Below are 23,300 nucleotides of genomic sequence, written 5' to 3'. Positions count from 1 at the left end.
AAGCATAGAGACAAGGAAGAAAAAGTGACTAAAGGGGCTTACATATTGGGAGGTGACTAAGGGTAACAGGAATGTGAAATATGGTAGAATTAGCTAAACATGAGTTTCCAAGGCCTGTAGTAACTAGTTATTGCCTTATTGTATAGCTTGATTACCCAGCTTAGTCTAATAAATGAATAGTATTTTTAAAGTCTATTAAAATATTTTCACATTTTCAGTGTGTTTTGTTTGGTCCTGGTCAGTTATGCCTATCAGCAGACAACTTATTTTCATCGAGGATTTTTTTTTTTTTATATGGAGTTTCGCTCTTTGTTGCCCAGGCTGGAGTGCAATGGCGTAATCTTGGCTCACCACAACCTCTCCTTCCCAGGTTCAAGTGATTCTCCTGCCTCAGCCTCCTGAGTCGCTGGGATTACGGGCATGTGCCACCACACCTGGCTAATTTTGTATTTTTAGTAGAGACGGGATTTCTCCATGTTGGTCAGGCTGGTCTCGAACTCGCGACCTCAGGTGATCTGCCTGCCTCAGCCTCCCAAAGTGCTGGGATTACAGGCGTGAGCAATTGTGCCCGGTCTCATTGAAGAATTTTGCATGGGAAAGGCCCCATAAATCCACACAAATGTTACATTTGTTTTGGAATGTTAATTTTTCAATACCTGTCCTTATTGATTTATGATTTTCCATACAGTTGCAAACATAGTAGACATAAATTTAAAAATCAGAATATGTAATTAACATAAAAATGAAAATACATAATCAAAATCGGAATACATAATAATTTTCATGTTTCCTCATAGTCATAATGTTGTTAATAGTGGCACCATAGTCCTTAGGACCATAATTTATTTAGTAATTTATTATTATTTCTCTCTCTCTTTTTTAGAGACAGGATCTTGTTCTGTTGCCCAGGCTGGAGTGCAGTGGCATGATCATAGCTCACTGTAACCTTGAACTCCTGGGCTCAAGGGATTCTCCCACCTCAGCCTTCCAAGTAGCTGAGACTATAGGCATGTGCCACCAAACCTGGCTAATTAAAAAAAAATTTTTTTTGAGACAGAGTCTCGCTATGTCACCAGGCTGGAGTGCAGTAGTGCAATCTTGGCTCACTGCAACCTCTGCCTCCCAGGTTCAAGCAATTCTTCTGCCTCAGCCTTCCAAGTAGCTGGGACTACAGCGTGTGCCACTATGCCCAGCTAATTTTTGTATTTTTAGAGAGATGTGGTTTCACCATGTTGGCCAGGTTGGTCTCGATCTCTTGACCTCATGATCCACCCACCTCGGCCTCCCAAAATGCTGGGATTACAGGTGTGAGGCACTGTCCCCGGTCTAAAATTTTTTTAGAGACAAGGTCTTGCTATGTTGCCCAGGCTGGTCTTGAACTTCTGGCCTCAAATGATCCTCCCACCTCAGCCTCCCAAAGTGTTGGGATTACAGGCATGAGACACTATACCTGGCCTCTATTATTTCTAATTTGTCTCTTTTGTCAAATAACTGTCTCGAGCATCTTTATATATATATATATATATATTTTAAACTTCTTCCCTTGGCATACCTATATAGGAGGGAGATTACTGGATGAAAAGAAAGGTGCTGTTACTTAGCTAGTGGGATGTACACTGCAAGTTCTTGGAAAGAAGGAGGATGCAGTGGATGGAGTGCTTAAATAACAAGAGTTTAGCAGCAATGAGGAAAGTGTTGGGGTTTGGGAGATGATACAAGAATAAAGGAGACTAGCTAGGAGGATAAAATGACCTCAAAGATGTGAAGGCCCGGTCTAGGGTAGTTATAGTGTGATTGGGAAGAAAATGAATAAGTAGGACATTTTGAAGAAAAAAAAAATGATAGGATATGGTGACTGAAGATAAAGTGTATATGATGCAAGATGACTTGAAGTTTTCCAATTTGAGATAGTAAATGAACTTGGGCTATTTTGCCTGGAGGAAAAAAAGACTAAGATTTTCTGGTTCCCTTTCAATATTTGAGGGATTGTCACATGAAAAGAGATCTCTGTGTAGCTGCAAGAAACAGAGGCAAATATAGGGCAGTATCTCATAACAGTTAGAGCAGACTCATGATGGAATAAAGGACTTTCAGAGGTGATATATTTCTTAACAGTGAAGTAGGTCAGGCAGAGGTTTAATGGCTGTCTATTCAGGATATTTATGTAGAAAAGGTTCACATGTCAGGTAGAGCTGTGTTTCTCAGTCTTGTTTTTAGAAAGCAAAAACTGGCTGGGTGCAGTGGCTCACGCCTGTAATCCCAGCACTCTGGGAGGCTGAGGTGGGTGGATCATTCGAGGTCAGAAGTTCGAGACCAGCCTGTCCAACATTGTGAAGCCCCATCTCTACTAAAAATACAAAAATCAGCCTGGCGGTAGTAACACGCACTTGTAACTCCAGCTACTTGGGAGGCTGAGGCCAGAGAATTGCTTGAGCCTGGGAGGCAAAGGTTGCAGTGAGCTAAGATCACGGACACTGCACTCCAGTAGTGAGATCCTGTCTCAAAAAAAAAAAGAAAAAAAAAAAACCTATGTCCTCTTATCATCATGAACATAAAAACCTCATATCTACCTTCCCTCCCTCCCTCCCTCCCTCCATCCCTCTCTCTCTGTCTCTCTATCTCTCTCTCTTTTTCGAGATGGAGTTTAATTCTTGTTGCACAGGCTGGAGTACAATGGGGCGATCTCTGCTCACTGCAATCTCTGCCTCATGGGTTCAAGTGATTCTCCTGCCTCTGCCTCCTGAGTAGCTGGGATTACAGGTGCCCACCACCATGCCTGGCTAATTTTTGTATATTTAGTAGAGACGGGGTTTCACCATGTTGGCCAAGCTGATCTTGAACTCCTGGCCTCAAGTGATCCACCCCTCTTAGCCTCCCAAAGTGCTGGGATTGCAAGTGTGAGCCACCCCACCTGGCCCTTCATACCTTTCTTTTGTTTTTTTTGAGATGGGATCTCATTCTGTTCCTCAGGCTGGTGTGCAGTGGTGCGATCTTGGCTCACTGCAACCTCTGCTTCCTGAGCTCAAACTATCCTCCTAGCTCAGCCTCCTGAGTAGCTGGGACTACAGGCATGTGCCACCATGCTTGATTAATTTTTATGTTTTTAGTAGAGAGAGAGTTTTGCCATGTTGCCTAGGCTGGTCTCAATCTCCTGGGCTCAAGAGATCTGCTCACCTCAGCCTCCCAAAGCACTGGGATTACAGGCATGAGCCACTGTGTTTGGCCAAGTTTTTTGCTTTCTAAATATGACATGATATGTATATACTGTGTACCCACAAAAATTAAAAATAAATTTTAAAAAATGATAATATAACATAATGTTGAATATCTTTTCAAATGATAAAATTCCTTGGTTGACACTGAAGTAGACTATTGTCTTAGATGATTCCAGAGTTGCTTTCAACTACTACTTCTAACCTGAATGCAAGTTGTCAAAAAAAAATATTAATTGAACTGTTCTGTGAAGTAGCAGTGAGCACTCTATCACTAGAAATACTGAAATCAGTAGGCCATTATTTAGTAAGAATGTTTTTTAAGAAAGGTTTGTTGTATTAGATTTTGGGATGATATAGATAGCTTTCAAATTTATAGATATTACGGTTTATCATCATAAATGCCGTGGATTAATTTCTGTGATCATTGTATGTTTTTGTATGTGACTGAGGCTTGGGAAATCAAGGCAAGGCCTGAGAAAAGAAAGACTAGAGCTGGGCACGGTGGTGCTTGCCTGTAGTCCCAGCTACTCGGGAGGCTGAGGTGGGAGGATCACTTGAGCCCAGGAGTTCTGAGCTGTAGTTCACTATGCCGATCGGGTGTCTGCACTAAGTTCGGCATCAATATGGTGATCTCCTGGGAGCGGGGGACCACCAGGTTGCCTAAGGAGGGGTGAACCGGCCCAGGTTGGAAACGGAGCAGGTCAAAACTCCCGTGCTGATCAGTAGTGGGATTGCGCCTGTGAATAGCCACTGCACTCCAGCCTGGGCAACATAGCGAGACCCCGTCTCTGGGGAAAAAAAAAAAAGAAAAGAAAGACTAGAATTGCTTGTTTTTCAAAGTCACAGAAGTTAAGATAAATTTTTGTGACTGTCAAAAAAGGCGACAAATTGTAATTGTAGACCATAAGGTAAAAAGGAAGAGGAACTTGTATCTATAGCAACTTCAGAAGATCTCTGAGAGGGGTCGATAAAGATGCTGTTTTTATTCGATGATGTAATATTTGTTATAAATGAATTTAATTTAGAGAAAAGTCTATTCCTAGGCTGATAAGTTGGGCAGTCCTGCTGAGGTATGTTTCTTGTAGAGAAAATGGCAAAATAAACTTGTACTTGGCATTTGTCTGTCTCCTGGAGACTGATCATGTTGTAGAAGCAGCTGTTGGGTTCCAAATTGGATGTGATCATCTCTGTGATCCTTTCCATCTCTTAGCCTCTGTTAGTTCTGAACACTGTTATGTCTGAATGATTTCATGATTTTGTTTTGTTTTGTTTTGTCCTCTTCAGTGTAGTGTTCTTCAGAGTCTGAAAGAGCTACTGCAGAATTGGCTGTTGTGGCTTTCTATGGACATTCACATGAAACCTGTTACAAACAGTCCTCTGTGAGTTATCTAACAGTCTTCCACAAGAGACGATCTGTATACAGATGTTTGCATATGTTTAATAGTGTGGCATGAAACCTAATTTTTTCATGTAAATGCTTAGTAGTACTTTCTAGCAGACTTTTTTGTGACTTTACACTCTTCTTCCCCCATAATCCTGAGAGGAAGGTTAATTCTCTAAGTTTCTATTATGTAAATCAAAAAGCAACCTCTTATCTGGTAAGTGACTTCAAGAGTTAATAGAGCAAAACACTAGAGAGCTGAGATTAGACTTTGACTTCCATTCAGTTTAACTCATTTTATAAAATATATTCTTATATGTAAAGCCAATTTTCATGATGGCTAGAAAAATCTCTAAGGCAATTTTGCTGTACAACTTTGTTTTTATGTTTCTAAGCTGTATTTTGGTTATATCCATTAATTTATCTTAACTTGGAGTTTAAAATATAAGTAAATTTTTGTTAAATGTGTGCTTTACCTTCAAAATAAAAGACTTGTGTTAACTGGTGTATGACACTTATATTTATATAAAAAAAGTAAAAGACTAAATTTCAAGGCACTGCATAATCAGGTTGTTTTGCCTCTCTACCAAAAATATTTGCCTTGTCCTATATTCTTTTTTTTTTTTTTGAGACAGAGTCTTGCTCTTTCACCCAGGCTGGAGTGCAGTGACGCAATGTCAGCTCACTGCAACCTCTGCCTCCCAGCTTCAAATGATTCTCCTGCCTCCACCTCCTGAGTAACTGGGACTATAGGCACATGCCACCACGCCTGACTAAGTTTTTTTTTTTTTTGGTATTTTTAGTAGAGATGGGGTTTCACCTTGTTCGGCAGGCTGGTCTCAAACTCCTGGCCTCAGGTGATCTGCCCACCTTGGCCTCCCAAAGTGATGGGATTACAGGTGTAAGCCACTGCGCCTGGCTGCTTCTCCTAAATTCTATTATCAGTCACATTATTTTTCAGCAGTTGAAGAACTATATTATAGAAAATTACAAATTGAGTCAAAAGTAGAGAAAATACTGCAGTGTTACCGTTCTGTGCCCATTACCCATCTTCAACAAAGGTTAACTCTTGGTTAACCTTTTTTCATCTAAGTACCTTTCACCTTTCTCTTCAATTTTTTTTTGGTTAACTAAAACATTAAGATTTATATCTTCAATTATTATTATTATTATTATTTTTTGAGACGGAGTTTCACTCTTGTTACCCAGGCTGGAGTGCAATGGCGCAATCTCGGTTCACTGTAACCTCCGCCTTCTGGGTTCAAGCAATTCTCCTGCCTCAGCCTCCTGAGTAGCTGGGACTACAGGCGTGCACCATCATGCCCAGCTAATTTTTGTATTTTTAGTAGAGACGGGGTTTCACCATGTTGACCAGGATGGTCTCGGTCTCTTGACCTTGTGATCCACCTGCCTGGGCCTCCCAAAGTGCTGGGATTATAGGTGTGAGCCACCGCGTCCTCTTCAATTGTTTTTAAGCAAAACTCAGTTCCTGTTTCAACTGTAAAAAACGATACCATTACGACACCTAAAAAATTAGTAGTTCTTTTTTTTTGAGACAGAGTCTCACTTTTGCCTAGGCTGGAGTGCAGTGGAGTGATGATAGTTCACTACAACCTCCGCCTCCTGGGTTCAAACAATTCTCCTGTTTTGGCCTCCCGAATAGCTGGGCCTATTGGTGTGTGCCACCGTACCCAGCTAATTTTTGTGTTTTTAGTGGACGGTTTCACCATGTTGGCCAGATTTGTCTTGAACTCGTGACCTCAAGTGATCCACCCTCCTTGGCTTCCCAAAGTGCTGGGATCACAGGCAGGAGCCACCATGCCCAGCCAATAGTTCTTAATATCTTCAAATATCTAACCAATGTTCAAATTCCCCTTAGCTTCAGTTATAAATAGCTGGTGGTTAGCTTGGTTAAAAGTTCAGCCCAGACTCATTTTTCTGTATGTTCTTATCCCTATAGTGGTTTCCTACTTTGGTAGGAGAATAGAGAATAGAAGCCTCTTAAGGCCTGGAAAATTGTTTTTAATTTTTCCTATTCCTTATTACATTGTTTCCATATACATCTGATCACTTTTAGAAGGAAGTGGAGTGTTAGTGAGTAGTAAACATCTTGTAAAGCTGTGCTTCTCAAAATACGGTCCTTGGATCATCAGTATAACCTGGAAACTTGTTAGAGTTGCACATCTCAGGTCTTGCCCTAGATCTACTGAATTAAACTCTGGAATTGGGGCCTAGTAATCTGTTTTAACACCACCATAATTCTGGTGCAAGCTGAAGTTTGAGAACCACTATTATAAAGAAATTCCTTTTAAATATTTAATCTCTTCTACCTAAGTTACATTAAGAATAGTAGGTTTGAAATTACTCCCCCCTGCCTTTTTTTTTGGAGAAAGGGTCTTGCTCTGTCTCCCAGGAGTACAGTGATGCAGTCTTAGCTCACTGCAGCCTCGACCTCCCAAGCTCAAGCAATCCTCCCACCTCAGCCCCTGAATAGCTGTGACCACAAGTGTGCACCACCACACCTGGCTAAATTTTTAATTTTTTATAGAGACATGGTCTCACTGTGTTGTCCAGGTTGGTCTTGAACCCCTAGGCCCAAGCTATCCTGCTTTGGCCTCCCAAAGTTTTGAGATCACAGGTATGAACCACCACATCCAGCCTGAAATTCCTCTTTTACTTGTGGTTTTCCCTAACGTGCATTCCCCTCTGTGGGCTACTGAGCCTGGACCCATATTTATTAATTCCCTATTCCCCAGATAAGCAAGAGATTTAACAAAATAGTATGTTTGCATCTATAATCTTTGGCCAATTTGCAATGTAAGTCTCCGGTACCCCTGAAATAGCTGCCTTACAATTTCTGTATTATCTTTCCAAAAATCTTAAGATTCCTCTTTTATTAGTGTCATAAGTTAAGGGAGACAATTTAAAAAGGAATTCTGCTTTCTAAAATTCTTAAATAGATGGACATACATGTAGATAATTTTGCTTGTCGTATCAGTATATGGCATTATATAGTATAGCTCAAGTTTTCAATACTTCTTTATTTAGTAAATATAGGTGTAATGCCCTGTTTCTGTCATGTGGCCATATGCCATATCACTGTCAAAAAGGGAGTAAACTGTAGTTATATATCATAAGAAGAGAAGGGAAGAAAACTTCTTAACAGTGGTTCTCGAAGGGAGGCATTTCTGGTTGTCACAGTGACTGGGAAGAGGTTACAACCATCATTTAGTATGTAGGAGATGGGGATGCTCAATGTGCTCCAGTGGGTAGGGAGTAGGAGGCAGTCCTCAACAGTGAATTGTTTCATACAAAATGCCAATAGTGTCTTGTGGAGAAACACTTCAAAAGAGGCTGTTCTGAGCAATTGTCATTGTTTCAAATTATTTCACACATAGTTGCCAAGTGTTAGCAAAATTCATAGTTAAGATACAGTTACCACCTGTAATCCCACCACTTTGGGAGGCCGAGGCCAGCGGATCACTTGAGGTCAGGAGTTCAAGATCAGCCTGGCCAACATGGTGAAACCTTGTCTCTAGTAAAAATATAAAAATTAGCTGGGCATGGTGGCACATGTCTGTAATCTCAGCTACTCAGGAGGCTGAGGCATGAGAATTGCTTGAACCTGGGAGAAGGAGGTTGCAGTGAGCCGAGATCACACCACTGCACTCTAGCCTGGGTGACAGAGCAAGACTCCATCTCAAAAAAAAAAAAAGATACAGTTTTGCAAGTAGCCAGATGGCTATGTGTAGATGCTTGCTTATTTGAATGGTCTCCTGATCCTTCCTTGATTACCCTGGCACTGAACTATCACGGTGGTGGGCAGTAGTAGAGTCATCATCATCTCTAAAACTAAGATTATACATGTTCTTTTCCTTATGCATAATCATTGTTGACTACCTAGATAGGAGGGTAAAGCTATGAATTCAAATTTCTAAGTCTTTTCCTAATCCATTTAACATTGCATTGAAGGACAGGGGTGAGTAGGTGGATGGATTGAACTAATACCCATATGTGCTGTAGGAGACTCCATTCATTGATCCAGGGAGAATATAAAATACCCAGATCTGTTTTTTACTAGAAGAATAAAAGATGCCAAAAAATTTGCTAATTCTCTTTTAGGATTGAATTGAATTCAAGTGAAAATATATATATTTCTTTTGCTTTTGCTTTTTTTTTTTTTTTTTTTTTTGAGACAAAGTCTCTTTTGCCTAGGCGAGGCTGGAGTACAGTGGTACAATCTTAGCTCACTACAACTTCCACCTCCCGGGCTCAAGGGATTCTCCTGCCTCTGCCTGCCGAGTTGCTGGGATTACAGGTGTGCACTACCACGCCTGGCTAATTTTTGTATTTTTAGTAGAGACAGGGTTTCACCATATTGGCCAGGCTGGTCTTAAACTCCTGACCTCAGGTGATCCGCCTTCCTCAACCTCCCAAAGTGCTGGGATTACAGGCATGAGCCACTGCACCCGGCCAAATTCAAGTGAAAATATGTTTAACAGCATTTTAGCTAAGGAATTCAGGCAAAACTGAATTTTGATTTGTGTACTGTAGGTTTCCTTCAATATGTGTTGCAGTGTTACCGACAGCATAGGAAATGATTCCTAAAGTCATTTTAATGTTTATTCCTTTAAACCACTTTTGACTTGGTTGGGATAAACTAGTACTCATTTTTTCTAGTTTACTGTATAATTTTGTCTATTTTCACATTTTATGCTGAATTTTTTTAGACAGGGTCTTGCTCTGTTGTCCAGGCTGGAGTGCAGTGGCATGATCTCGGCTCACTGTAGCCTCCACCTCCTGAAGTGATTCTCCTGCCTCAGCCTCCTGAGTAGCTGGGATTATAGGTGCCCACCACCATGCCTGGCTAATTTTTGTATTTTTAGTAGAGACAGGGTTTCACCATGTTGGCTAGGCTGTTCTCAAACTCCTGACCTCAAGTGATCTGCCTGCCTCGGCCTCTCAAAGTGGTGGGATTACAGGCGTAAGCCACTGCATCTGGACTGATTTTTTTTTTTTTTGAAACAGAATCTTACTCTGTTGCTCAGGCTAAAGTACAGTGGTGCAGTCTTGCTCACTGCAGCATTTGCCTCCTGGGCTCAAGCGATCCTCCCACCTCAGCCTCTTAAGTAGCTGGAACTACAGACGTGTTCCACCACACGTCTACAGACGTGAGCCACAGGCTCAGGTGATCCTATCACCTCTGCCTCCCATGTATCTGGGACTACAGGTATGTGCCACCACCCCAGCTAACTTTTGTATTTTTTGTAAAGATGGGCTTTTGCCATGTTGCCCAGGCTGGTCTCAAACTTCTGGATTCAAGAGATCTGCCCACTTTGGCCTCCCTAAGTGCTAGAATTACAGGTGTGAGCCAGTGTGTGCTGCCCTGAATTTTTCATGTCACTTTTATGTGAACTTTTTCCCCCCCTTAACTATCAATGGAATACCTATTTTTCTAGTGGTTTTTATATCTCTCACTTGAGAATTTTCATATCTGCTTGGAACATATTACCTTATTTCTCTGGTATTTACTAGTAGAGTCTGGTTGCTTAGAATGTTCTATGAATTCATCTTAATGGTTCTCTGGAGGGCTAAGTGTAGTTTTATGATTAATCACTGTGATTTTTCTAAAAAGTGAATTATACATTGGAGCACTGAAAGTGTTTAAAATATTCGCCAACTTTTTGCTTTATATCATTATATCATTCAGCTTTAGCGTTGGAATTGTGAGCACTTTTGCTACTCTATATCTGAATGTTAACGGTTTTTTATTGCAGAGAGACAACTTTGGGTGGATCCATGAACTCTGTGTCTGAACTGATCCACTATGTAGGGTGCCTGTCCACTACTGCAATGCGCTTGGAGAGCAACAGTACTTTCTTGCTGCACTTTATTTTGGATTTCTATGAGAAGGTAGTACACATTACATTTTCCCCATTTGGATTTTTGTGAAGGCTGTCCACTTTATTGACTTACTATTTAAATTTTATGCAAAACCATTAAGGTGGGCTATAATCTTATTAGCATCGTTAAAATAACCTCACATTTTGAGGTTCATGATTATTTTCTTGGCAGAATCGCTGACTTTCATAAACAAAGTGGAAAAACAAATGCTTTTTTTTTTTTTTTCCTCGAGACAGAGTCTCGCTCCGTCGCCCAGGCTGGAGTGGAGTGGCACAATCTCAGCTCACTGCAACCCCCACCTCCCAGGTTCAGTTCCCTGCCTCAGCTTCCCAAGTAGCTGGGATTGTAGGTGCCTGCCACCACATGCAGCTAATTTTTGTATTTTTAGTAGAGATAGGGTTTCACCATGTTGGCCAGGCTGGTCTTGAACTCCTGACCTCGTGATTCACCTGACTTGGCCTCCCAAAGTGCTGGGATTACAGGCATGAGCCACCACACTCGGCCTAAATGCTGTTTTTTTTTTTTTTTTTTTTTTCCATTTTTGTTTTTAATCACCAAAGGCACTAGACTGGACTAAATGCTGGCAGATTTTTAGGTCCAGGTACCGCTACATTGACCTGTGTTAATACCGGCCCTAGACGGAAGTCTATTGTTAGCATTATTTTTGTTCATCTCATTCCCCACCCTTGGCAGAAACCAAAAATATCTTGTTTCTACAGATGTCCATTTCTACCTTTCAATTGCCTTACTTTTCTTGGTACCTAGTATCCTTTTATTGTTTTACAGTATATGACCTGGACAGAACTATAGATCGGTGCAAAAGTAATTGCGGTTTTTGCTATTGTTTTCAATGGCAAAGACTGCAATTACTTTTGTGCCAATTTAATATTATCCATGAAGTTATCCATTATAGTCTCACTTTTCCCAGCTTTCTCTATTTACTAATACCTAGTTGTCTTGTATTGTGCATTTGCTTAGAAGCATGCTCCTTTGTTTTCTAGGTTGACAGCTAACTCATATGATAAGTAAGTATTATGGGAATTAAGGAGAAAGAAATACTTCCTTCCTCTACCCTGTTCCCCTAACTTTAAGACCTTTCCCCAGAAAAAATGAAAGATTTAAGTAATGGCCTTATAGAAATAATCCTCTATAGTATAGTTGATATTTGGTGAAGTGTATTTTAAGCAAGCTTGTAGTTATCTGTTTATTTAGGAGTCAGACATGTCCAAAGCTAATGTTATATTATTGCTTATCTTATACTGATGATTCTTTGGGTGAACTTGGTTGAAGAGTTCTGGGGAATACTCTATATACTGATGTTATCATTCTTTTTCAAAGGTGTGTGACATATATATAAATTATAACCTTCCATTAGTGGTGTTGTTTCCTCCTGGGATCTTCTATTCTGCACTCCTCAGCCTAGATGCCAGCATCCTGAATCAGCTGTGTTTTATTATGCACAGGTACAAAAGCTTTTTACCATTTTATGAAATAGTGTATTATAATTCTCTCTTCATTTTTCAGCTATAATACAATAAATATTCCTACTCATTTTCTGCCAGGGCCTCTGGAAATCGGAAACGTGGCTTGCGTTTGGACATGACCTTCCGATATGGGGCTATGATAGCTGTGTTGTTTTTAAATCCACTGCTGTGGTTACGGAATAAAAAAAAAGTCATAGTTGAGGACCTGTTGTGCAGTGGTACTGTTGCACTCAGCATGGTTCATTCTAGTTGCTGTGTCTTCAGGAAAAATTAGTCGTTTGATGACAATTGCTTTCAGTGTTTGTAGCTTCTCTGGTAAAAACATTTTCTGGGAGATAAGGGGAGCTATTGCCAATTATGTAAAGCTGTGTTATTTCTAGTCTCTTCTAATTATTTCACGTATGGACTGAAATTACTCTTTTTAGTCCATAAGTGTACACTTTTTTTTTTTTTGAGATGGGGTTTGCACTTGTTACCCTGGAGTGCAATGGCGTGATCTTGGCTCAGTGTAACCTCCGCCTCCTGGGTTCAAGTGATTCTCATGCCTCAGCCTCCTCAGTAGCTGGGATTATAGGCACTTGCTACTACGCCTGGCTAAGTTTTTGAACTTTTTTGTAGAGACGGGGTTTTACCATGTTGGCCAGACTGGTCTTTAACTTCTGACCTCAGGTGATCCACCTGTCTTGGCCTCCTAAAGTGCTGGGATTACAGGTGTGAGCCACCATGCCCAGCTAAGTATACACCTTGTTGGCATAACTCGTAGAACTATGTCAAGGTTGAAATGTTAAAAAACTTGTTAGTTGTTAATAGTTCTCTGACAAGAAGAACGTATTTCTAAATTTCCCCTTTAACCTTTCTGCTGTACCTTTTTTTTTTTTAACATCAGGAAAATATGTTCTATATCAGTGACTGACTGCTTTTGAGCCTCTATTTTTTTTTTTAATTTTACTTTAAGTTCTGGGATACATGTGCAGAACATGCAGGTTTGTTACATAGGTATACATGTGCCATGGTGGTTTGCTGCACCCATCAACCCATCATCTAGGTTTTAAGTCCTGTATGCATTAGGTATTTGTCCTAATGTGCTCCCTCCCCTTGCCCTTCACCCGCTGACAGGCCCCAGTGTGTGATGTTCTCCTCCCTGTGTCCATGTGTTCTCATTGTTGAACTCCCACTTATGAGTGAGAACTCTGTTAAATTTTTAATAGTGAAACGTTGAAAGCATTTTTCATTGTTTATTTTTTACTTAGTCAAGTGCACATCTTAAGTGAACCAATTATTGAGCCTCTATTAATTTTCACTTGAGAATGTATCACAAAATGATAAAATCCTTAACTACACAACTGGATATTTGTGTATGTGCACATTTGCAGATATTTACATTTAAAATATATGTTTTTGTTTATTTTTACCACTTCAAAGGCATTATATTCAAAGGCATATTACATGTTTCATTCTGTTTGTTTTTTCTGTTAGGTATCATAAAAATTTGACTGCCGCAAAGAAAAATGAGTTGGTACAAAAGGTATGAATGAGAAAACTCTGTTAAATCACTGTTGTTTACAAATTAAGTCTAGATATACGTGACCTGATGGGAATAAGAAAGAAAGGGATAACAGGTGATAGTGACAATTTTTTATTTCTCTCCCATTAGACAAAATCGGAGTTCAGTTTCAGCAGCAAGACTTATCAAGAATTTAATCACTATTTGACATCCATGGTTGGTTGCCTGTGGACCTCCAAACCCTTTGAGAAAGGAATATATATTGACCCTGAAATCCTGGAAAATACTGGAGTGGCTGAATATAAAAAGAGTTTAAATGTAGTCCATCATCCTTCTTTCTTGAGTTATGCTGTTTCCTTTTTGCTACAGGTAAGGGTACTTCTTTTTATTGTAGTTTAGGTTCTGGGGTACATGTGCAGATCATGCAGGATTGTTGCATAGGTACATACATGGCAAGGTGGTTTGCTGCCTTCATCCCCCCATCACGTATATCTGGTATTTTTCCCCATGTTATCCCTCCCCACCCTCCCTCCCTCCCTCCTCTGTCCCTCTCCCAGCCCCCACCAACTGACTGCAATGTGTGATGCTCCCCTCCCTGTGTCCACTTGTTCTCATTCTTCGATACCTGCCTATGAGTGAGAACATGCGGTGGTTGGTTTTCTGTTTTGTGACAGTCTGCTGAGAATGATGGTTTCCAGATTCATCCATGTCCCTATGAAGGACACGAACTCATCGTTTTTTATGGCTGCATAGTATTCCATGGTGTATATGTGCCACATTTTCTTTATCCAGTCTATCCTTGATGGACATTTGGGTTGGTTACAAGTCTTTGCTATTGTAAACAGTGCCTCAGTGAACATAATTGTGCATGTGTCTTTATAATAGAACAATTTATAATCCTTTGGGTATATAACCAGTAATGGGATTGCTGGGTCAAATGGAATTTCTATTTCTAGGTCCTTGAGGAAGCACCACACTGTCTTCCACGATGGTTGAACTAATTTACACTCCCACCAACAATGTAAAAGTGTTCCTATTTCTCCACATCCTCTCCAGCATCTGTTGTCTCCAGATTTTTTAATGATCGCCATTCTAACTGGCGTGAGATGGTATCTCAATGTAGTTTTGATTTGCATTTCTCTAATGACCAGTGATGATGAGCATTTTTTCATATGTTTGTTGGCCTCATATGTCTTCTTTTGTGAAGTGTCTGTTCATATCCTTCGCCCACTTTGAATGGGTTTGTTTTTTTCTTGTAAATCTGTTTTAGTTCTTTGTAGATTCTGGATATTAGTCCTTTGTAGATTCTGGATATTAGCCCTTTGTCAGATGGGTAGATTGCAAACATTTTTTCCCATTCTGTTGGTTGCCGATTTTCTCTATTGTTTTTTTTTTTGCTGTACAGAAGCTCTGAAGTTTAATTCGATCCCATTTGTCTATTTTGGCTTTTGTTGCCATTGCTTTTGGTGTTTTAGCCATGAAGTCCTTGCCTATGCCTATGTCCTGAATGGTTTTGCCTAGGTTTTCTTCTAGGGTTTTGATGGTGTTAGGTCATATGTTTAGATCTTTAATCCATCTGGAGTTAATTTTAGTGTAAGGTATCAGGAAGGGGTCCAGTTTCTGCTTTCTGCACATTGCTAGCCAGTTTTCCCAACACCATTTGTTAAACAGGTAATTCTTTCCCCATTGCTTGTTTTTGTCAGGTTTGTCGAAGAGGAGATAATTGTAGATGTGTGGTGTTGCCTCTGAGGCCTCTGTTCTGTTCCATTGGTCTGTGTTTCTGTTTTGGTACCAGTACCATGCTGTTTGATTACTGTGGCCTTGTAATATAGTTTGAATCAGGCAGCATGATGCCTTCAGCTTTGTTCTTTTTGCTTAGGATTGTTTTGGCTATGCAGGCTCTCTTTTGGTTCGATATGAAGTTTGAAGTGGTTTTTTCCACTTCTGTGAAGGTCATTGGTAGCTTGATGGGGATAGTGTTGAATCTATAAATTACTTTGGGCAATATGGCGATTTCCATGATGTTGATTCTTCCCAACCATGAGCATGGAATGTTTTTCCATCTGTTTGTGTCCTCTCTTATTTCCTTGAGCAGTGGTTTGTCGTTCTCCTTGAAGAGGTCTTTTACATCCTTTGTTAGTTGTATTCCTAGGTATTTTACTCTCTTTGTAGCAATTGTGAATGGGAGTTTCCTTTTGATTTGGCTCTCTGTTTGTCTGTTATTGGTATATAGGAATGTTTGTGAGTTCTGCTCATTCATTTTGTATCCTGATACTTTGCTGAAGTTGCTTATCAGTTTAAGGAGATTTTGGGCCGAGAAGATGGGGTCTTCTAGATATACAATCATGTCGTCTGCAAATAGAGACAATTTGACTTCCTCTTTTCCTAATTGAATACAGGTAAGGGTATTTTTAAAAGAATTTTTAGCTCTTCCGCCGCCGCCGTGGGAATGGAAACATCTGCCCCACGTGCCGGAAGCCAAGTGGTGGCGACGACTGCGCACCACTCCGCAGCCTACCGCGCAGATCCTCTGCATGTGTCCTCGCGAGAGGAGTTCCTCGAAATGGTTGCGTCCAGTCAAGGAAACTTTGAGGGAAATTTTGAGTCACTGGACCTTGCAGAATTTGCCTAGAAGCAGCCATGGTGGTGTAAGCTATTCGGGCAGGAATCTGGACCTTCAGCCGAAAAGTATAGCGTGGCAACTCAGCTGTTCATTGGAGGTGTCACTGGATGGTGCGTGGGTTTCATATTCCAGAAGGTTGGAAAGTTGGCTGCAACAGCTGTGGGAGGTGGATTTTTTCTCCTTCAGCTTGCAAACCATACTGGGTACATCAAAGTTGACTGGCAACGAGTGGGGAAGGACATGAAGAAAGCCAAACAGCAGCTGAAGATCTAAGAGCAGTCAGGTACCTGCTGAGGTCAGGAGCAGAGCCGAGGAGGTGGTGTCATTTGTGAAGAAGAATGCTCTAGTGACTGGGGGATTTTTCGGAGGCTTTCTGCTTGGCATGGCATCCTAAGGAAGATGACCTCATTTTCATTGTTCCTGTTTTTTTCCAGCCAGCAGCCTCTACACTCCGTCATAGGACATCAAGTCGTTCCTCTTCTCCCGTGCCTTCCTCCCTGCCATGGCAAATCCGGGTGGCTTCTATAAGCATCTGTTGGTGCAAGTTACTGTGGCACCATGAGCTTGATGGTGGCAGAAGAGACAGTAGTCCTTAGCTCTCCTCCCAGTACACCCCCCACTTGGTCAGTCTGTAGGTCAGCAAGAAGATTCCTTTACCCCCATGCAAGACACTTAAACCAGAACACATTGCAAGCTGGCTCACCATGGAAGATGACTGGATCCTGAAAGGTTGTCCCAAAGTATTGATTTGGAAAAGAAATAAGCACATAGATAACCTTATTGTGTGCTGCATGGAAAGGAACTGAATGCATTTGCCTTTAAGCATGAAAAAAAAAGAATTTTTAGATGGCAGAAATAGGAAATGCCATAAATTTAATGTGTCTGAATTATAAGACGTATTTAGTAATTTTTTTTAAGTAACAACTAAATTTTGGGCATTGTACTAGGCTCTGGGATTCTAGTTAATTTAGGTAAGTTTCTGTCCTCTAAGAGAGCTTGGGCTTGTAGCAGAGACAGACTTCTAAACAAATTACTATAATACAGTGTGGCAAAATGAGAAAAAGTTCAGTTGTGAGAAAGATGGGGGAGTGATTAGTTCAGTCCTGCCTGGATAGAGGTGGTGCCATGTAAGGAAAGGCTCATAGAAGTGGAAGCTCTCATAAAATCCTTCTAGACAAGATAGAAAATGTAGGCTACATAATAGTACAATTAGACTCTTAGTCAAAGACTGCTGATTTAATGGATTGATACCAATATGCAGGCAGGTGGCAGAGGGTGTGTGTTTGTGTGTGTTCTTTCAGGACTTTATTCTCAGCCCTGTCACTTTCAACATTATGTGTATGTGATATGGAGAAGAACTCAAATTGTGTGTATCTGAAATGCATGGATGAGACAACAGGGTGGGATAAAAATACCCTGAAAGAATTTGGACTCAGAATTCCCTTAACAGACCGGAACATCTAACAAAATGAGAAAAGGTGTGCGGTGGGGGTGGGGGGAGATATTCATTGAATAAATTTTAATATATGCATACAATGAAGCAGACACTATAGTGAATAAGACACTCAGAGTGTTGTCCTGAGAGAGTTTGCCATCTAGTCAGGGAGGCAGTCATTAAACAGACATCTTAGAAGAAACAATAATGAGTCATATAATAGGGGAAAGTACAGAGGGTGATGAAAAAATATAAAGGAGCCTAAGTTCAGGATTTGCAGAAATGATGTTGATTTGAAGGATGGACAGGAGCTTGCCAAGATAGGAGCAAAGTTTGAGGAAAAGTGCAAAGATGCAGAGCAGAAATGGAACAGAAGTCAGCAAACTTTTCTTGTAGAAGGCTAGACTGTAAATATTTTAGATTTTACAAATCATGTGGTCTGTGTCAAGAGTACTCAGTGTTGTCATTGTAGCATGAAAGCAGCTATAGACAAAGCATAAACAAATGGCTATAGTTGTATTCCAGTAAAAAATTTATTTACAAAACCAGGTATTGAGCTGGAGTTTGGGCTTTGGGCCATGGTTGGCTGACCTCCATGTTAGAGCCTGTCATGTTCGAGGAACATGAAGTAGAATTGTAGGGCTGGAGCAGTGATTCTATACTGACTGAGCAGCTGAATTGCCAGTGGTGCTTTTCCTTTTTCTTTTTGTTTTGTTTTTGAGATGGAGTCTTGCTCTGTAGCCCAGGCTGGAGTGCAGTGGTATGATCTCGGTTCACTGCAACCTCCAAGGTTCAAGCCATTCTCCTGCCTCAATCTCCTCAGTAGCTGGGAATACAGGCATGCTCCATCACACCTGGCTAATTTTTGTATTTTTAGTAGAAACGGAGTTTCACCATGTTGATCAGGCTGGTCTCAAACTCCTGACTTCAAGTGATCCACTTGCCTCAGCCTCCCAAAGTGCTGGGATTACAGGTGTGAGCCACCATGCCTGGCCCCGTGCCCAGCCCCAGTGGTGCTTTTTGAAAGTGTACATCCTTGGCTCCTCCCATGCTGAGACTCTGATTTAATAACTCTAGGGCAACATTCGAAACCCACCTTTTAAGTAGTTCTGATATACAAGAGTTGAGAGCCACTGGGCTAGACTATAATCTGGTAGGAGATGAGGTTCTGAAATGCAGTCAAGGACCAGATGCTGAGAAAAATAATACATAAGCCTCTAAAACCATATTAATTGATTTGAATATTTGAATAAGAGTTATATTTTTTAACTACATAGAAGAATTTCAGAGACAGTATAGTGATCTTCTGATATTTCTTCTTCTTGTCTTTTTCTCTTTTCTTACCTTCATAAAAGCTTTATTTATCATACAATATATAAAAATGTGTCAAATTAATAATGTTAATATTACTACTAATATGAGACTACTAGATGTTTGCAGGTCTTCTTCCCCTGGACTAAATCTTTCTACAAATGTAAGGTGCACGTAACTGTATTTTACATGCAGTTAGGTACATTTGTTTTCATGTTTTACAGATTGCCTTTTTTTTTTTTTTAAGACAAGGTCTCATTCTCACTCTTTGTCCCCCAGGATGGAGTGCAGTGGCGCAACCTTGGCTCACTACAGCCTTGACCTCTGGGGCTCACTTGGTCCTCCCACCTCTACCTCCCAAGTAGCTGGGACTACAGGTGTGTGCCATCACTCCCAGCTAGTGTTTTTTCTATTTGTAAGGATGGAGTTTTGCCATGTTGCCCAGGCTGGTCTCAAACTCCTGAGTTCAAGAGAGATGCCTGCCCAGCCTCAGCTGGGATTAAAGGTGTGCACCACTGTGCCTGGCTACTTTTTTTAGATTTGATTTTATTTTGAAATATGTAAATTTACGTAATTTCCATTTTTTTTTTTTTTTGAGAGAGAGTCTCGCTCTTGTTGCCCAGGCTGGAGTGCAATGGTGTGATCTTGGCTCATCGCAACCTCTGCCTCCCGGGTTCAAGCAATTCTCCTGTCTCAGCCTCTCTAGTAGCTGGGATTACAGGCATGCGCCACCACGCCTGGCTAATTTTGTATTTTTAATAGAGACAGAGTTTCTTCATGTTGGTCAGGCTGGTCTCGAACTCCCGACCTCAGGTGATCCATTCGCCTCAGCCTCCCAATGTGCTGGCATTATAGGCGTGAGCCACCACGCCTGGCCCTAAATTCTAAACTATGAAAATCTCATTTCTACCCTTGCCTCTTCCATCTTTTACCATCTTCTTCCTTGAGATAGCCATTTCTATTGCTTTTTGTTTTTTCCATCCAGTGTTTCCTTTCTTGCATTGTTTTATAATCTGTGTTTGATAATTCCAATGTCTGAAGTTTTTGAATGTCTGCCTCTGTTGCCTGCTTTTGTGTGTGTGTGTGTGTGTGTGTGTGTGTGTGTGTGTGTGTGTGTGTGCGCGCTTCTTCCTCACACTACTTAGTTTCTTTGTGTGCCTGGTTATCTTTGACCATGTGCTGGATACTTGGAATATTATTTTGTAGAAATAAGTTGAACGCTGAAATGATAACTTTCTGCACCGAGGATTTTCCTTTGCTTCTCACAGGTACCCAGTGGTGCTCTTTATCTGTCACTACCCTAAATCCAAGTTCTGTGTCTCAGATTCCCTGAACTGGGAGGTCAGACTGCAAGCTTGTAAGAGGACTGATTTACTTCTGGTTATGTCCTATCTTGAAGGTGTAGCCCATTTCCAAGTTTAAAGTGGAGCATGGCTGGGCGCTGTGGCTTATGCCTATAATCCCAGCACTTTGGGAGGCTGAGGTGGGAGAATCACTTGAACCCGGGAGGTGGAGGTTGCAGTGAGCCGAGATCTCAACACTGCACTCCAGCCTGGCAACAGAGCGAGTCTCTGTCCCAAAAAAATAAGTGGGGCATGATTAATAAGAGTTCCCAATTTTGGCAAACCCTATGCTCTGAATTTAATTACCTTAGTTCTTTGAGGCCGTGGAAGTACAGTTCACTTTGGTAGCAAATTCCTCTGGATTGGCAAATTCCCTCAGGCCAAAAGTTATTTTGAGTATTAGACTTACCTCTTTGGGTTCTCATTTTCTATATTTTGGCTTTGTAATTCCTTACCATATCATTAGCACTTTACTTTAAAAAAAAATCTACCTTTTGTTATGGAAAATGTCAAACATAACAAAGGTAGAATAGTATGATGAAGCTAGGCACAGTGGCTCACCTCTGTAATCCCAGCACTTTGGGAGGCCAAGGCGGGCGGATCACTTGAGGTCACGAGTTGAGACCAGCCTGGACAATATGGCAAAACTGGCGAAACCCCAGTCTCTACTAAAAGTACAAAAACTTAGCCAGGCATGGTGGCGCATGCCTGTGGTCCTAACTACTCAGGAGGCTGAGGCAGGAGAATCGCTTGAACCCAGGAGGCAGAGGTTGCAGTGAGCTGAGATGGCACCACTGTACTCTAGTCCAGGTGACAGAGCAAGACTCCATCTCAGAAAAAAGCCAAACCAAAACAAAACAAAAAAAAACAAATTAAGTATACGGTTCAATGGCTTTTATTCTTAGAGCTGTGCATCCATCACCATCATCAATTTTAGAACATTTTCATTATTCCCAAAAGAAACATCACACCCCTTAGCCATCATTCCCCAGGGCCTCCCACCTTTCAGTCTTAAGCAAACACTAATCTACTTTGTATATCTGTGTATTTCCCTATTCTAGAAGTTTCAAATCAGTGAAATCATACAATATGTGATTTTCTGTGACATACAATATGTGACCACTTCTGTGCAGTGGTGCCGTCTTGGCTCACTGCAACCTCTGCCTCCTGGGTTCAAGTGATTCTCCTGCCTCAGCCTCCTGAGTAGCTGGGACTACAGGCACGCACCACGACGCTCAGCTAATTTTTTGTACTTTTTGTACTTTTTCTTTTTTGAGACAGAGTCTTGCTCTGTCACCTGGGCTGGAGTGCAGTGGTGCCATCTTGGCTCACTGCAACAACCTCTGACTCCTGGGTTCAAGCAATTTCTCCTGCCTCAGCCTCCTGATGCATGTGCCACCATGCCCAGCTAATTTTTTGTATTTTTAGTAGAGATGGGGTTTCACCATGTTGGCCAGGCTAGTCTCTAACTCCTGACTCTCTAACTCCTGACCTCACTATGGGAGGCCCACCTTGGCCTCCCATAGTGCTGGGATTACATGCGTGAGCCACAGTGCCTGACCTGGCTTCTTTCACTTAGCATAGTATGTTCAACGTTCAGCTATCTTATGGTATGTATCAGTATGTTATTTGTTTTTACTGCTAAGTAATATTTCTTTATATAGATATGACACATTTTATTCAATTGTCAATTGATGTCATATTGTCAATTGATGGACATTTTGGTTATTTTCAGTTTTTCATTTCCCTTGGGTATATATACTTAAGAGTGGGGGCTGGGCGCGGTGGCTCACGCCTGTAATCCCAGCACTTTGGGAGGCCGAGGCGGGTGGATCCCGAGGTCAACAGATCGAGACCATCCTAGTCAACATGGTGAAACCCCGTCTCTAGTAAAAATACAAAAAATTAGCTGGGCATGGTAGCATGTGCCTGTAATCCCAGCTACTCAGGAGGCTGAGGCAGGAGAATTGCCTGAACCCAGGAGGCGGAGGTTGCAGTGAGCCGAGATCGCGCCATTGCACTCCAGCCTGGGTAACAAGAGCGAAACTCCGTCTCAAAAAAAAAAAAAGAGTGGGAATACTAGATCATATAATAACTCTATGTTTAACCACTGGAAGAACTTCCAGACTGTTTTCCAAAGTAGCAGCACCATTTCACATTCCCATCAGTAGTATGTAAGGGTTCCATTTTTTCCACCTCTTTCCTAACACTTGTTACCTGGTTTTTTTTTTTCTTTCCTAGCCATCTTGGAGATGTGAAGTGGTATTTTATTGTGGTATTGATTTGCATTTCCTTGGTAGCTATTGATGTTTAGCATCTTTTCATGTGCTTATTAATCATTTATATATTTTCTTTGGAGAAATGTCTATTCAGACTCCTTGCTCACTTAAAAATTTTTTTTTAAGTTTTTTAGTTTATATATATATATATTTTGAGACTGTCATTCTGTAGCTCAGGCTAGAGGGCAGTGGCACAATCACAGCTTACCTGCAGCCTTGAACTCCAGAGCTCAATTGATCTTCCCACCTCAGCCTCCTGAGTAGCTGGGACTACAAGCGCACGCCACCACTACTGGCTCACTTTTTGTAGACAGGGTTTTACCTTGTTGCCCAGGCTGGTCTGGAACTCCTGGTCTCAACTCTGGGTTGCCCTCCCAGAGTGCTGGTATTACAGGTGTGAGCTACTATGCCTGGCCCTTTGCTCATTTTTTAATGAGTTTATTTGCGATTTTATTATTAAGTTATAATAGTTCTTTTTGTATTCTAGATACAAATCCTTTATCAAATATGTAATTTGCAAAAGTTTTCTCCAATTTTGTAGGCCGTCTTTACTTTTTTGTTAGTGTCTTTTGATTTACAAAGGTTTTTAATTTTAATGAAATGTGATTTCACTTTTTTTTCCATTGCTTATGCTTTTGTTGTCAGAGCTTAAGAAATCACTGCCTGATCCAAGATTACAAAGATTTACTCCTCTGTTTTGTCTGAGAATTTTATAGTTTTAACTCTTATATTTGGGTTTTTAAAATCAATTTTATCTCTTGTGTATGTTGTGATTTAAGTATACAACTTCATTTTTGTGTGTGTGAGCACACAAATGTACC

General features: G+C 41.0%; 1 protein-coding gene and 1 pseudogene across 4 annotated transcripts in view; both read left to right on the top strand.

Annotated features, from left to right (window-relative positions):
- The window catches only part of CENPI (centromere protein I), a 77,542-nt gene that overhangs the window by 39,765 nt on the left and 14,477 nt on the right, over positions 1-23,300 (top strand). For all 4 annotated transcript variants that reach the window (XR_001109213.2, XM_012464069.3, XM_064362553.1 and 1 more), the window contains 5 exons: positions 4,500-4,594; positions 10,374-10,509; positions 11,839-11,963; positions 13,461-13,509; positions 13,639-13,857. Coding sequence is in view for 3 of the 4 variants with exons in the window: in XM_012464069.3 (XP_012319492.2) it covers positions 4,500-4,594; positions 10,374-10,509; positions 11,839-11,963; positions 13,461-13,509; positions 13,639-13,857 (624 nt within the window). In the remaining variant the exon portion in view is untranslated. The remainder of the gene's footprint in view (positions 1-4,499; positions 4,595-10,373; positions 10,510-11,838; positions 11,964-13,460; positions 13,510-13,638; positions 13,858-23,300) is intronic.
- LOC105725121 (FUN14 domain-containing protein 2-like) lies at positions 15,781-16,869 on the top strand (annotated as a pseudogene).

This window comes from Aotus nancymaae, unplaced genomic scaffold (assembly GCF_030222135.1).
Source record: "Aotus nancymaae isolate 86718 unplaced genomic scaffold, 86718_ANA_hifiasm-v0.15.2.pri h1tg000004l, whole genome shotgun sequence".
NCBI classification, from domain to species: domain Eukaryota; kingdom Metazoa; phylum Chordata; class Mammalia; order Primates; family Aotidae; genus Aotus; species Aotus nancymaae.
Note: the sequence above shows the minus strand (reverse complement) of the source record. Positions and strands in the feature narration are given on the sequence as shown.